At 42.3% G+C, this 16,498-nt stretch overlaps 1 protein-coding gene across 1 annotated transcript; it reads left to right on the top strand.

Annotated features, from left to right (window-relative positions):
- Positions 1-1,117: 1,117 nt before the first annotated feature.
- Positions 1,118-16,150, top strand: LOC116927416 (protein Skeletor, isoforms B/C). The gene is made up of 13 exons (XM_032934431.2): positions 1,118-2,580; positions 8,592-8,735; positions 8,840-8,921; positions 11,916-12,027; positions 13,081-13,319; positions 13,452-13,632; positions 13,978-14,274; positions 14,357-14,603; positions 14,662-14,886; positions 14,949-15,047; positions 15,117-15,272; positions 15,343-15,512; positions 15,587-16,150. Exons 1-13 carry the CDS (start codon positions 2,535-2,537, stop codon positions 15,737-15,739), a joined length of 2,151 nt encoding a protein of 716 aa, XP_032790322.2. The 5' UTR covers positions 1,118-2,534; the 3' UTR covers positions 15,740-16,150.
- The last annotated feature ends 348 nt before the right edge of the window (positions 16,151-16,498 follow it).

Raw genomic sequence — 16,498 nt, 5'->3', positions numbered from 1 at the left:
CCATGAACAAACTACACGCGCATGTCCCATGAAAGGAAGTCCATAAGAAGAGCAATGGGGTTGCACACGTATGTAACGTGTGTGTGCGAAATCTGTAGAGTTTCAAACCCTCTATTTTTGGTTCGCTTGTCTACGCATTAAAGCCATCCGTCCGGTTTTTGTCACGCGTCTCATTTTCATCTCGCATGTTCTTGTTGTTTTACACCTTTTTATTTTGATGTGTATTGGTTTTTAATAAAGGGTCCTGTCTGCTTCTTCTTTGGTGTGAATGATATACGAGATGCCCAAAGCAAAGTTGTTCTCTGTCGTTTGTCGTCATTCTTGACATGTGTATGTGTAATAACCTGTTTGACAATGAAGTTGGCACGCCATCACTTCAATCAAGCTTGATAAGCTCGTGTTACTAATAACGTGAGGAAGCCAAACTGCGACGTTGCCTCTCAAGTTTGAATCGAAATTCAACTCACTCGGCTGATTTTGCGCCCTCTATAATACTCACTCGAATTGAAAATTCCGCGCGCAGTTAGCGGTGCGCAATCTTTCTATAGACAGCCGCGGCATTGAACGTTCGCCTAAATGCGGTCATAGACACGACATTTTGCAGATGAAAGAGCATCCTTTTTTGTGTGTGTGTGTGTGTGCTCACTGCAGGTGTACACATGAAATCTCTCTGCCATCAAATCTTTATCAAGATATCCCGTTCCACCCGATTGCCGGTTGTCGGGTAACGTTCAACTGGGCAAACGTTCACCGCAACATCAAGCACACGGCGTCTGATCAACACTGTACATATACAAAACAACATCCCTTAATAGGGTTTCCCTCCATTATAATTTTCAGCTCAATTCTATTTTCACTTCAAACGTTGGTTCCAACTCCACGTGATTACGTCGACGACGTCAAATGAGGGTATATCCAATTTGTTTTAAAAATAAACGATATAGAGCCTACAGAGAGGAATATACAGTACAGCAAGGGGAGGTCACCGTGGCTGTTGCGCGTTTTAGCCATCATCGGCGTCTTTGACACACACAAAAAAAGAGGGAGACGTCGTAGTGGCGGCGCTAAAGTCGTTTTACTCGGTCCCGCTTAGGTTCGTGAGTGACTACGCGCTGCCGCGCAGTGTCTTCGCTGAAGTAGCAGAGCTACGATGATGAGCTGGTGCTGCACCATAAGCTGTTCGTGCAAAGTAGTGGCATTAGTGTTACTTGTTTCTTAGAACTCGGTAAAAATCTACCACCCACGACTTACAGAATTGCACGAAGCTCACGGTGACTGATCATCCCCCAACTTGCGGGAGTTGAACATTTAAAAAAAAAAGGAAAACAAAAATAGAATAAAAGAAGGGAAAAGAATGGTTAAACGAACGGAAGAAGAAAGAGTGCTATTGAAGGCGGAGTTCCTTTTCGTGACTCGAAACTTTTAACCTTGAACGAACTGAACTATTTTTCAAAAGACAAGAAGACGTTGAGAACACAGGCCGTTGCTAAACAACGAGCCCCATCTTCTTCCCTTTTTTTTTTATTTTCTCCCCCAATCGTGTCGTGTTCTTCGGTGTTTTTTCAAAAAATACCGTTAATTCTCCTGAATCGATAAACTGGAAAGAGAAAGAAAGCAAAACAAAGAGAGTTTCTGCACGAAATAAAAACAAAACAAAACGGCCGCGACGGTACCAATAAAAAGGACGAGCAAAAACTTGGCCAGTTTCCTAAAAGCTCAAGGTGCTAGTTTGGATCAAAAGAGCTGGGTTAGTGTGTGTCTGGGCATTCAGGAGCGTGTGGCTCACCTGAGGAAGTGGCCCCTCAAGGCATACAGGTGAACGTCAAATAAAAATATCAGAAAAAAAAACAAGCCCACAAAAGAAAGAAAATAATAATAAACAGCGAATCAGAATACGGGAGAGACAAGGAGAAAGAAAAAAAAAAAAGAAGGGAGCGGGAGTTTGGATGAAAAGTCGTGAGAACTGATGTAAAAAAATAACAACACAAAAAAAGAACGAACGAATACAACAACGAAGAGGAGAACCGAGAACCGAAACAGCCAGTGAAGGTATCACCACTATATAGAAAGAACGAAAAGCTTGGCTTTTATCTCACTTCTCTTCTTTCGTTTCACAAGCGCGCACAGTTGCGCTCTCACCTTCTGGTTTAGTGCACGTTGCGGTTGTTTGTGCGTGACCTGAAGAGTCAAGTCGAACAACAACAACACACAGAAAAACTAAGAAAAATAGACACGTACAGGTGAAGTGATTGGCCGACAGTGACATTTGTTTGGCACTAATCTTCATTGTGTGTGTGTATTTTCTGCCGCTGGCGTCACACCTCGGACGTGTGAATTGGGTGGCACATCAAGTTGGGCGACATCCTCTGGAATATTTTCAAAGTTCAGATTAAAAGTGCTATACCAACATCAAACCGCCATCCACTTCCAAATCATCGCCCTTGTCTATTTGTTTGTGGACCCTGGCGTTTGCGATTCAAATCAATTAGAGTTTTCTACCCGACGTTTTAAAGTGAATTCCAAACGCAACTGAAATGCCGTTTAGAAGCATTTACGTCGTCCTGCTAGCCGTGACGTTCGGTAAGTGATATTCGTTCTCTACATTCTTTTGCTGGGTCCGTCACTCCATCTTTGGATTTTCGTTTATTTTTTTTTATTTTTTTGGGTTTCGTTCGGGCGTGAGTATGAGCACTTGCTATGTGACGCACCCTTACTTTTTTATTTTCAACGAATCGGTTTCCAACTGGCTTCTTCTTAGCTGAGCCGTGTCGACTATTTTCGTCTTGACGTCATCGTTGCCGTCGTTTGGCTCTCATCGTAACAACTTATTTTGGGTGTGCAACCGCATTTTTCGAGAGAACAGTCAACCGATGAATTTCAATTATTCGTTCGCGTATAGCGCAAATATGACCACCTTCCTCACCAATAATTGTTGATTTAATTGCATCAAAACGGAGTTGAAATAAGGCCACACACACACAAAAAAAGAGGCAAATAACGTTCTCCTTTTGTTTCCTGTAGGTACAAACACGACGGAAGTCGTTCCTATAGTTGTTTTGTATTTTTTAATGCTATTGCTCTATCATTATATCTTTCTTTTTTTTTTTTTTTTGGGGGGTTTTCTTTTGTTTTGTTTTCTCGTTCTGGTCTCCCAGAAGGTGAGTTAGATATAGAAACGCGAAGCTCTCGTAAAACACGTAGACTAAAGCATAGCAAAGGTATAAATGTGTAAGCCAGGAAATTCAAAAAAATTAAAAAAAGAAAGGGGAAAAAATATATGTATAAATAAGTAAAAACGTGTTCCAGCCGCAAGTCATTATACCCCACCACGTAAAAATAAAAGATAAAAAAAGAAAATGGTAGATTGGCTAATGACAGCTCTAGTCACACGTAGCTGATAATTGCTTTGTTCTCAATTAAGTTTTCTTCCATCAATTTTATTTCATTTATTTAATTTTTTTTTAAAATAAAATGGGTGTTTGGAACTTTTATTTTTTTTCATTTATTTTGCTGTGGGAAGGCAACGGAATATGATGAGTAGCAAAGTAATCTAAGCTATACCGGATCGAAAGGTTTGGTATAGGACGACATATAGCCCAGAGTTACGTCAAATTTTTAATCTCTTCTCTGTGCATTCAATTTCTTTTCATCGCCGCAAGTCTTTAACGGGAAAATCTCATTCACATTCTTGTATTTCCTTTCCCTTGGTTTTCTTTTTTTCTTTTCTTTTCTATAGTTCTAAAAATACTCCCCATTCGTATAGTCTTCGATACAAACACGAACAAGTCTCTATCGTTAGTTACTTATGATAAAGAATCTTCAGGGTCGAACCAGCCCTCCCCCTCCCTAAAACAACAAACTCAATCATCAAAGAAACGTCCAAAAAAATATGCAAAATTCTATGGTACCTTGACCCTAATTTTGCCTCCTACATGTGAAAGCTTAACACACGCGAAGAGTGTACGTTTAAAACACATTTACAAGGACTCGAAACCAAAAGTTTTTTTAAATTTTTAAATAACTCCCACCTTTTTCTCTGCCTGTCTTTTTGATGTATTCCACTTTCTCCTCGGGGCATTGTGTGAAGTCTTGTCTGGTTGTTCCGCGTTCAAGGTGATCCGCATTTTACGTAATGACGCGCCCTGAAGGCTATCTTCCTTTCTTTCTCCCTCTTTCTTGTGTATACATACCGCCGTCCCCTACACGCAGCTGTTGTTCACCGTTGAAACACGATGAGCCCGAAGCGGAGATCAGAACAGACGATGGATCTAAAAAAAAAAAAAGGTTCTGCCGGATCTGACTGCGTGTTATTCATCTACATCAATCGAATGTGCATAAAGCATCATCTATTCACATCACGTTCGTCATCACGTGCATAAAAGGGACGGCGTATGGATGGGGCAACAAAAAAACAACAACAATAAAAGGCATCCGTTCCGGAATTATCCCATTCGAAAAAAAAAAATAATGGCCAGAATTTAATTTATTTCTTAAGTCTTTATCAACGTCATTGCTGCGTTGTTCCGGTCAGGCAAAATGTGTCTTTATTTGAATGATAGAATTAGCATTTATAGCGTTGCGCAAGAAAAGGGCTTCTGTAAAATGCATCACCAGCTGGCAAAAATGACTGCGTCTATTTTTAATTTCAATTGGCGACGTGTGCAAGAATGATGAAACTGTCTGCGCGTTTATTTCGTCCCTAAACAGGAAACGGATGTGTCGACATTTCTCAGCTCCAGCAACTGCGCAAACTTTCCCTCTTCGTGCCACATTTTTCATTTTTTCTAGTCAGCGACTATCCATTTTCGTATATCCGAGCCATTGATTGTTCAAGACCACTCACGCACGCACAACGCAGCCCCAAACGTGATTTGAACTGCTTTTACCGGGAAACTACGTACTTATCGGGAAAACCGTGATTTTCATGCAATCAGTACAAGGAATTATTACGTCTACCGGTTTTCTCAACGAAAACGATCGACTTTGTTAATCAACTTGAGACTTGGAACCTTTCACCGTCATCGGTCATTTTCACTTGTATTTTTTATTTTTTTTCCGGCTGTCTCACGCGTGACCACGCCTTCAATTTTATGCGCCCCCATTCGTTCTGACCAACGCCTTCGAATAAAAACATGTCTGCATTTTTGTTTTTTTCCGTTCGATTTTGAGAACTCGTCAACGATGATACGTGACTCAAATCATCAATATGGCGGTTTTTCCCGAAATAAGAAAGCCCTTCACTCCGTTACCGACATGCCGATAGGATTAATGAACGACAGTTTGTCGGCCCAACACGGCCATCTTTGGCCAACAAGGCGATGAAGAAATTATACAGCAAAAGAAGTTTTCTGTGCATTCTTTTACACAGACAATACCATCACATGACTGTATTATTTGTTTTTTTTCTCCTTGATCAGGGTGTGCGTGCTATTTGCGTATATATTTCCAATATAGGGACGTGTCTTCCACATCCGATAGCGCTCGTCACCGACTGAGAATGGCGTGATTCATTAGGCGCGGGCACATAGAAACTGACGACAGTATCTCGTTTCCCAATTGATTGCCATCGTGTGTAATCGAATCGGCTATGAATCGTTCGTGCTCCACTGGCGCGAATTCTACCCCCTTTCCCTATCATCTATAATACACAGCAGCATCCGCGTTCCTGTATATCTATCTCTTATAGACTTCCTCTTCTTTATCTTCCTCGTTTTTTTCTTTTTCTCCGCTGACTTTGAAAAACAAAAGAGAAGACAAAAAAAAAAAAGAAGTGCCGGCGATGAAATTGAATCGTTCCGCTACAGTTGGACCGTGCTGTCAACGACCAAACTGCATTGCGTAACGTGAATTCGATCCCTTTATCAAAGGAGATAGGGAACGGGGAGGGAGGAAACAATAGGACTCTGGAAAAGATTGCTTTCCATGTCCTATTTCTCCGGTGCTTGGTCTTGCTGTACGCTCAAAGTGAGTAAACAAATGCCAGAGAGTCCGACCGGATTTCTTTGTGTGCGTATATAAGAATTGCAAGGATCTAAAAAATATACGGATGCATTTCCACTGGTTTTTAAATCCGCATCTATACTTATGCTATATTCAATATGAGAAGGGTGGAGGGGGGTGCTAAAGAGAGGGCAAAACCCCCCCCATTTTTTATTCAATAACTCCCCCCTCTTTCATCGCCTTCATTCACTGCCGACTCTCTTCTACTGTGTCTATACACTTCTTTCCGCTTTAGTCCGGAATCGTTGAGCGTGCGGTTTCAAATCGATATATACATTTCTTGATAAACAGACTAGAATTGTATATATATATTCAACATATAGTCGATTTTTCCTTCCCGATTCTCCTGCTTCAATCGTGCATGCTGGCGCTTAATAAGATGCAGACGCTGAAAAGAAGAAGAGCGCTGGATTTCACACAAGCCTGGATAGACACAGAGAGAGAGAGAGGCAAACGCAAAATGAGCCGGCATAAGAGTGATGGTGAAAGCGAGTCAAAAGGATTGCAATCGGATCAAAGCTCATGAATGGCCAAGTGAAGCGATGATGGGGTGGGGAAAAAAGGGGGGGTTAGGTGTCAACGCCCAGTCCCCGACGATCAGGCTAAAGATCCCGAAGAACGGCTACGACGCCCTTTTTTGTTTTTTAATGATTAGTGTGATATCAATTGAAACGAAGGGAGGCAGCGGATAAAGACCTTTCAAAGAGGATATAGAAAATTTAAATACCTGTTACCTAATCGAATGGAAGCTCTGTGTTGAGACGCTGCTATACATTACGGTACTGCTTGCTGTAAACGTCTTTAACGACTTCTTGTGCCTTCTACTTTAATGCACATCAGGTTGACAGTTTCACAAAAAAGCGGGAACAATCAAATGGAAGAGCGTTCCGAATTTTCCCCCTTTTGTCATTGAGAACAGTTGTCAGCAACTCTGACGCCCAACTATACGCATCAAAAGAAAGGCGTAAATAAAATCTTGCTGAATAACTGTCACCCTTCCTTTTTCGTGTGCGGAGAAAAAGAAATGAAACGAAACGTCACTTAGAAGTCGCAACGAACACGGGGTGTTTTGCTACGTCATCTGCTTGTGCAATTCCAGGTCTAAGAAAGAAGATGCGTTCCGTTAAATATAATTCATCGCATTTAAATGGCACGGATAATCACCATAGAATTTAAAACCCTCGTCAATTTCTTTTACACGTTTGGCAACCGATTGTATAGAGTTCGATTGAACGAACTGACGCCGGTTTCTTTATTGTTTGTGAATTACCGTTCAACTTAACGGAATCCATCCCGCTTTTTTTTTTTTCGAGACGATCATAAATTACTGTAAACGCACTTGAATAAAGCAAGCGAAATGATATGCAAATGCTTGAAATTTGGCCTCCAATTTCCTCACTTTCTATTGCTGAATGCGATGTATTTACTGCCGTGCTGACGTGGTTACATTATAGGAAATGAAAAGCCTCTATCGAAACCTGTCTCGCCAGAGTCTATACTTTTAAGTAAAATTTAAATGCAGGACGTCTGGTTTCACATTGCAAGACGAGAATCGTCCCAAAATGCCGAAAGACACCTTGAAAAAAAAAGGATGTTTCATATTTTTCTTCGAAAAAAAAGAAAAGGAAATCGGCAAAGCTTTGTAGGCACGTAAGACGGATGAGAATAAACGACGTCCGTAGGTGGCGAATATGTATTCAAACCACCGTTGCCTAGTCGACGTCACGCCCTTCTCCACCGAATAATGGCGTCCGTTCTATACAACCGCGTTTCGTATAATAAATAAATAAAAAAGAACCGCCATTTTTTTCCCCTCTCCGTCCAACGCATGTATAGCTGACAATTGTTTAGCGGATCCAGCGATGCCGCTTTTCTCTAGCTTTGTACAAGTAATACCATTTTCATTTATTTGTGTTGTTGTTTCGTTTGTTCTTTGGATTCCACGGAAACGTGAACACCAACTGTAGGCCGTTGGACATGATTGCCGCAAGACTCGAACGTTACGAGAGAATATTATTGTGTGCATAGCAAGGATTCAATCACGGTCTACCTCTTACTCATCTTGTAATGAAGTATTGTATACAACTACAACGGACGTTGGTCGGGGGGGCACTATCGGGGCTTCGCTAGCGGCGATAGCATTTTGGGTGGGGCGATGGTTCACAGTTAGAACAGTAATTACGTTCGCTCTTTTGTGTATTTACTTTGTGTGTAAAAGCTCGTCGGTCCTGCCCGTAGATAATGGTTGCGGCGAACAAATCAGATGGGGCTTCCCTTTTACAGCTCTTGATGTTGGTTATATTGTCCGAATTTTTGATTGGAAAGCCTCGTTTATGTGACCCGCTTTGATGGCCTGTTCAACAACCACATCGAGTCTTGTTTGCATTCGCCTCTTTGAACAAACTATTAGCATCTTTGGTGGCAGAGGACTGTCGAGTTTACTTGGTCCTACAAGGCAATTATTAAACATGACGCGCACAAAGTAGACAGTCCTATTTAATTAGATGATGGATTATTTTTGGTTGAGCATGTCATTTCACTTGGAATTTGCATGACTCGTGGCTTATAAATTTCATTTCTATGTTTTTCAGGTTGTTGCTGGGCAAAGAAGGCCGAGATGAGCAAGTACGGCTGGTACATCGGCGATCTGGCCCGCGATGTTTCTGGACAGGTGTACGCCGTCAGTGACGAAGTCCTCTTCATCAAAGGCTTCGTGTACGGAGGCACCGGACCCGGTATGTGTATCAACTGGCACAACTCTCTTTGATTTTTTTTTTTTTAAGATTTATTCTGTTCACGTTATTTACACTATAGTTAATTGAACTTGTTTTGTTAATAGATGCCTACTTCTGGACGGGCAATTCAAGTCGACCAAATCCGGTTGGCAGCGTTATTCCTTATCCGGCCGACTATCAGGGAAAGTAAGTTATTGTGTTGTCCAGTGTCATTGTGCTCTCAGACCCTCGTTCCAGGTATTTTACTCGCAACACACCTGCTGTATTACTCCTGCATGCCTACATCATTTTTCATCATCCTACACGGCAGTTCTTTACGCAACATCGTCACAATGTCAATATGCAAAAAAACATGGGCACTCCACTTCTACGAGGATCCATTGATGGACTTGAATACGATGGACACACAATGGCATTCAACATTTTCTCGCTTGAAAAATGACTCGCAGTTCAATGCAGTTGCTGTACTGACACCGCCGAATTAGCCCCGACCTTTGCTGTTATTGCTGTTTCGAGTTCATCGTCACGATAGTAACAAGCGAAACATTAACAACCCTGATGAAATGGGACTTGTAACGTCTAATGCTCCGCTCCTGCTGACCATCATTTTCTTCGCCCTTTTGTTGAGGACAATCAAAAGAAAAAGCAACGACGAATGAGAAACAGCAGGGGGGTTTCGGATTGTCAACGAGACTCTTATTATTCTGCAATCGACCCTCGCACTCAAAAAGAGGCTAGAAAATGATGAGCAAAGCAGGAAATGAAGCATTGTTTCGATTGCGTAGAACAAAAGAGCGCATCTTTCTGCGTCCGCTCTGCTTTTGCCGTACTATATACGAAACGGAAGCTTAAAAAAAGAAACGCTATTCGTTCACAAAAAGCACAAGATCCCCCCCTCCCCCCAACACCACCATCCTCTTCAGTTTCTTTACGTGCCATTCTACACTTGATTTATTTCATCTTCTTTGAGTTTTTTTTGCGATGTCTTCAATGGCTTATCCACGTCATCATCAGCCCGTTTGTCGATTGCTGGCCAGTCTTTTTTTTTTTTTTAGCTTTCGAATCGTTCACCCCCCCCAATGTCTACGACGTAGTTCTTTTCCTTTCTCTCTCATCGTGTACGAGTAAATCGCTGACGTCCGTTTCATCCGCATCTCTGCGATCTGGCTGCTCATCATTCACGTTCTTGTATAAGCCGATGTGATGCACATTAGTAGTGCTGGGATTTTCTTTCATCTTTGCTAACATTCAGCTAGCCGAACAAAAATGTCTCTTTCGTACAACATCAGCCATTGTTGCCGCGTTCGTTAGTAGCCCACACACACAGCAACCCGCCCCGAGGCCAAAAGAATTTGAAAAAAAAAAAACGTTATGTGTTCTTTGAATATCAGACGTATTCGTATGCAAATTCAATAGACTATAATAATATAATCCACGATGAGATATGTCCGCGGTGGAGTTTAACAAAGTACAGCCCCCTCCTCCATCCGAGACAATGATGCTGTGTGGAACTGAAATCTCCTTCATTAGTAGACGTACTAATACAGCAAAAGATGGTCGTTGCGATGGATTATTGAATTAGACCAGTGGGGTGGTATACTCTTGATGCGATGACGTGCTACCCAGCATTATTTGCGCGATGCAGTGCGGCAGATTATAGTCAACGAACGGATGCCGAGTTTGTAACGTCATGTATAATATCGGGCGCTGTCTTGGAGACTTATGCAAGTCATCAAGTCACTTGCTGGCCTTTAAGAACTCGTCCATATTGCTCCCCTATTTCTATTTTTCTATAGAAACTGCGATATATACGACGTGTATGCAAAATGCCGGTGAAGAGGGATGGCGGTTGGATCGGGGACAAAAGAACAAGCCATGATTGAATAGAGCGTAAAAGCGCTGAAGGATTTCGAGGATGTTCAGAACGTCTAAGATGATGGAATGAAGCCGCCTTCCCATCTACATCGGCGATAACGTGAGAATGCAGACCAGACAAGAAAAGAAAACATTCAATTAAAAAATATTGGATGAAATCTTTCGCCGCTGCTGTTTTACGGCACACCTTTTGCAACGTCTTGCGATGCGCTTCCTCAAAGATAAAACTACGATGCGAAAACGATGCAAGAGTTCGTGGTACTATATGACCTCCACAATACGTTTCCTTGTTATTGTTTCAAGTTTATTTACATTGTATGTAAATAAGCTTCGTACTGCGTACACTTTCGATCGAGGGTCGCATTCAGCATTTGTCTTGAACAGAGACACGAAGAAGACACGACGGGCGAACACGAAAAGAGTGATTGAAGTGAACGGAAAGGAAAAGGGATCCATCAACAAAGAAAAGAAGAAAAACGAAAGACGATGAAACATCGAAAAAAGTAGGAAAACTAAAGAAGAAGATAAGAAGGAGTTGTTGTAAAGTTGGCCGGTTGTCGCTGAACGACGGCTAATCGAGCGGCAAAAGATGAATATGACGGAGAATGGAGGAAGAAGGGCGTTGCTGTCTGGGACGCTCACGTTTATAGTTGCGTGTACATAGACACAAAACACGAACCGCCCGCCAGCCATCGCAGAGTTGGCCAACATCTTTGATGCCAATCTTCCAACGACAGACGGTCGGGATAGTAAGAGAAATCGATGACGACGATATGGTATACAAAGTCTATATACATCAACGATTCGTATGTGTACGGTATAATGTGGGGCCTACGGGTGAATAGAGTTCGATTCTATATCCTCTCAGCAGCACTGCCTCTGATGTTGCCTAGGCTGCCATGATCTTTCGAGTGTAGAACTGGCGTGGCAGAGGCACGTGAGTTCGAAATTGACCGTCTGCCTTGTTGACTCTTCCTTCTATTCGCTAGTCTTCCTTCTCATTTGACGTCGCCATTCTCTTGTCATGTCCTCACCCCCCCCTACTATTCGTCAAACACACGGCCGTTGCATCTATTGACACTGAGATTTTGATTATTCAATCCTCCTTCTGCAATCTTCTTCGACTTCCCTCCAAAAAGATTGACAACTTGATTAATTCCCCCCCTTTTTTCTTCTTCTTCTCCTGTTTGATGGATTTTACAGAGGACTTAAACGTTGATGTTCTTTTCCTTATATTTACTACCTTTATTTCTATGAAAAATCACTGCAATATTTTACAGCTAAATCTGTTCGATTTCAATATAGGGAAGCGCCTGTATTGGGACGATATGACAACAAAGACGTCCTGCTCAAGTTACCACTCGGCATGAAAGTGCGTGATCTTCGCTGGCTCTCTGTCTGGTGCAGAAGATTCGCGGTAAATATGATCCTCCACTCTTTTATTAGCTCTACAGACAGTATGGTTTCACCCCCCCCACCAAAATTTCGATTACCCCCTTCAACTCTATATCCCAAATGATTCTTAAAAGAGGACATTTATTCGACTTCAAAAAATAAATAAATAAATAAATAAAAAATCTGATAACTGTGTCGGCCATTTTGTCACGCTATTCCGGCCAGTTTCTTTTGAATCCGTTGCCCAATTCTGGGACTCCATTTTCCAATACCAATCTATTGATACTGTTCCTCTTGCGTTATGGAATGGGTACGGGAAGAAGAAGAAGAAGAAGAAGAAACACACACACGCTAAAAAAAGAAGGCAAAATAATGAGAGATTGAAAGTGTATCCGCACGGAAGTCATTGAGTGATGAGTAGTACATAATCTTTTGAAAGCTTTTTCGGTTTGCGTTCGGGACGACGGTAACGGGGCAAGTGGCGCGGAAGAGATAAACAACAACAACAACAAAAAAATGAAATAAAATACTGGCTTGCCATCTCTTTTTTAGGTCTCCTGCTGTCTCAAGACTTTGCTCTGCTTTTCGATCGTTCCAAAACTGCCTCACTCTTATATATATATCGTCGAGAGTCTTTTGATGAAGTCGAGGAGCTTTCGCTTCTCTTTCCAACACAACCGAGAGGAGATCACACATCATCCCGTGTTATGTCATTTTTATTCCAACTGCCTGTGGTCTCCGACATCGGCTTGCGCTTTCGAATAAAGCGTCGCCATAAATCTGGGGGGAGAGGAGGGGTTAGTGCTACAATAAACACTTAAGAATCCCCTCCATCCTAAATCGAAATCTGGCGTGCACAAAAATCACACCTCACTCACGCACGAAAAGTATATAAAAAGTCCTCCTCAATATGCTATATATACTACATTGGCAATTGGTTTCTCTGCCCTGTTTTTTTATTATTATTATTATTATAATTATTTATTATTTCTTCCCACACATTCATGACTTTGGTATAGACATTTTTAATGACCGGAAACTATAACCGATGCACTATAACATATATAAACCGCAGGTTGATTTCGGATCGGTGCAATTCCCCGCTGATTTGGACCCTGCCAAACCGCAAGTCCTACCCGAATTCAAACGACTAGGGCACGGTCTACGCTCCGGCAGCGTTACCATCCTGGACGCCAAAACGTTCTACATACCTAATTTGCACTACGACGGAGCGGCTCCCGACGCTTACTTCTGGGTCGGCACCGGCACCGTGCCTAACGCCCAGGGCATCAAAGTGCCCAACGAACTTGGAGAGTAAGCCGAAAAACGCCGCTTTCAAGCAGTTGCAATATAAGACGTAGACCGTCTCTTCTTCTCTGTGTGTTCATCCAACTCAATTGCCTTTCATTTTTATTTCTTTTCCTGATTTTTTTCCCGCAAATGCAGCACTAATAATCTGCGTGGATACCAAGGCGAGGATATTGAAATCCAGCTGCCCGGCGATTTGACTGTGCACGACATTGATTGGTTGTCCGTGTGGTGCATCTCCTTCCGCGAGAACTTTGGCCACGTCATGATCCCGAAAAATCTCGACGTACCGCCAGCGCTAGGACAGAACCAGTTGACCGTAAGTTTTCAGCTATTTGACAGATTCATTTGATCACACTATTCCTATATTTCATATACGTACTTACTACCGGTATATAATGGCTGTTTTGGTTAATTTGGCCGTTGATGGCGCTACTGCGTTTTTCAAGGAGTGCAAGTCTTTCACATTTCGATTTATAATCTAAACATTTATTTTTGTGTGTGTGTTTTGACACTGCTGCTTCCTAAACTCGGATAGCCAGTTTGGTGGTACCAACCGGTAGAAACGACAATTCTTTCACATTTTTAATATTTAACTTTAGACATTTTTCGTTTATGGATTGGAATTTGATATTTGTGTGTGTGCCGCCCTTGTGTTTTGCAGACTACCAAAATCCCGAGCGAAACGAGCGGGGCCGGCGCTACGGTCGGCGAGGGTCATGAATTTGACTCTTGCATCCAATTGCTCAACGGCCGCATGCAAGTCCAGTGGGAAGCTATCCTAGAGGGAGTGATCATCCGACTTTCTGCCCGTATGGACGAGAACGAATACATGTCGTTCGGAATAAGCGGCGCAGAGGGCCGCACGCAAATGATCGGCGCTGATGTCGCCGTCGCTTATTTCAATAGCGAGGACAACAAATTCTACGCCGAAGACTACATTTTGAATGCTAAATCGCAGGTGTGTGAATATAGAATATCAAATCCTAACATATTCCCTTATCTAAATGTTTTCAAATGTATTCGTTTGGTGATGGAATAAGTGCGATGGAAATAACGGCGTTTGCCCCGATAGCCGGATAGGAGGACGTAACGACGTCAGCATGCTTTACGGCCAGAGGATCAATGGCGTCACTACCGTTGCTTATCAGCGTTCGCTGGACGCCCAGCAAGACAAATTTGATCAAGTCATTCCGCCGGTCGGACGGGTGAATGTTATTGCCGCTATAGGGCCGCTCAATTCGCGCAAAGAAGCCAACTACCATTCGACCGATCGCACTGGACCTCAAGGTATGATCAATTGGCTGACGAACGGACTCGGTTTAATTGTATTGCATCTCATGTTTAGAGGATCACCGGATTGATTTTACCAGCCGAGGAGTCAATCAATGCCCCGTTCTTCTAGCTCCCGAAGACAAGACCAAACAACACGGTTCTGGAGGATCATCATCTTCGGGAACGAGCACGGAGAACGCCATTCAACCGTGGAAACCGAACGTTATATCGGGCAAGACGGAATTGAGGGCTAGAATAGGTCCTACTGGTGGCAAAAAAGGCTACACGGCCATTACAGGTATCGAAACAGTTGTATAGCCCATTCTTCTTCATCGCCATAACTCCGAAAGTTGATTGCAGGTCAGCCATCTTGGGGCATCGCCTGGTACATTAATGATCTCCTGATTCCCGAAATCTATGTTGAAAGAGGTGAAACGTACACGTTCCTAGTTGAAGGAGGTAGGAAAACTACTGTTATGTAATCGCAATTGGACGATGGCTATTTGCTAACGGGGCGATCTACTTTAGGTAATGACCCAACGAATTCGGCTCGCTGGCATCCGCTCTACATAACGGACAATCAAGAGGGCGGATACGGACAGAAAACCGATGCCCAACAGAGAGAACAGCGCGTATTTGCCGGAATCGAGTTCGATCCTAGCGGATTTCCTTTCCCCACCGCTGGTAATATCTAGATTCATTCAACACTTTTCAGGAAAAGTAAAAACAACTTTATGTCACGAATGTTCTTCAGCCGGAAGTTTGTGCGAATGGAAGCACAAGACGGTGGACAAGTGGGCCGTATCGGAGACATTTGAAGACTACACACAAACTTTGATACTCGAATGCGAAAGTGATCGAGAGCAGCCGGCCAACCTAACGTGGACCGTTCCTTTGAACGCCCCCAACACCTTGTATTATCAGGTGATTAACATAAAAAAATTAATCTTTCTCTTGATCCATTTGATTATCTGGTTAACGAAATCTGTTTTTAAAAGTGTTACACGCACAATAGTTTGGGATGGAAGATTAACGTCGTTGACCGAGGGTTCGAGCCTCCTAAAGCTCGTGGGGCAGCTTCTTCGCTGGTCGGATTCCGAATCTCATCATTAGCCGTTTTGTTGTTACCGCTTTCCGTTCTGTTTTTATGACCTCATATACTCAACAGCCCCATTCGCGCAGTTGTTTTCTCTGTTTTTGTTTCGTCCATTTTTACCCGTAAATTAACTTTTGGAATTTAAAGTTAAAGCAAAAGCCTTGGGTTGACAAATTTTTATTCTATGTGTGACTATGATTGTGCTTGTGGCGAACGTAATCTTTATCAAAAAGTGCGTAAACGCTTCGTCGATTCCCGTGTTTTCTAACCATTTCTTTTTTTTTTCTTTCTCAAAGTTGTTTTTTGAAATTGAATCTAAATTTTTTCCGAAAAAAAAATAATCCTCCCCCAAAATTATCGGCATGTTGGAACATAGTTTCAATGAAATCGTTGTGCATTTGAAATTTTTCTTCATCATATTAAAAACTAATTGGTATTGCAGTACACTAACTGTTTTTTGAGAAAATTTGCATTAAAATCTTTTTCTTACGAGGGTTATACTTACCAAAGAACACTGCTCCGAGTCAATTTTACCATTATCGTGCTGCAGTTCAAATCTGACAACATGTAGGCTACATAATAACGGTGTGGAAGACTGTGACCAAGTGGCACTGACACTATCTGAGTGCCCATTCTGCACCGCCCTGCTGATCGAACAAGGGGCCAAGTCAAATCCTGACGTAAGCGATCTTATTCTCTTACTTCTGTCTTGACGCAAAACACATAAGTGTAATTAAAATAATCTATTTCTTAATGTCTATGCATAATTAAGGCACTTACAGGTTAGTTACCCTCTTTGAAATATGATGCTAGA

The sequence above is a fragment of the Daphnia magna genome, linkage group LG7 (genome assembly GCF_020631705.1).
Source record: "Daphnia magna isolate NIES linkage group LG7, ASM2063170v1.1, whole genome shotgun sequence".
NCBI lineage: Eukaryota > Metazoa > Arthropoda > Branchiopoda > Diplostraca > Daphniidae > Daphnia > Daphnia magna.
The sequence above is the reverse complement of the archived record's forward strand: the minus strand, read 5'-3'. Positions and strand labels throughout refer to the sequence as shown.

Excerpts from the sequence above, each read along its gene's own strand:
- LOC116927416 (XM_032934431.2), top strand. The coding sequence starts at position 2,535 with ATGCCGTTTAGAAGCATTTACGTCGTCCTGCTAGCCGTGACGTTCG. Across the intron at positions 2,581-8,591 it reads CCTGCTAGCCGTGACGTTCG|GTTGTTGCTGGGCAAAGAAG; the intron begins GTAAGTGATATT and ends TATGTTTTTCAG. Across the intron at positions 14,887-14,948 it reads AGGCTACACGGCCATTACAG|GTCAGCCATCTTGGGGCATC; the intron begins GTATCGAAACAG and ends AGTTGATTGCAG.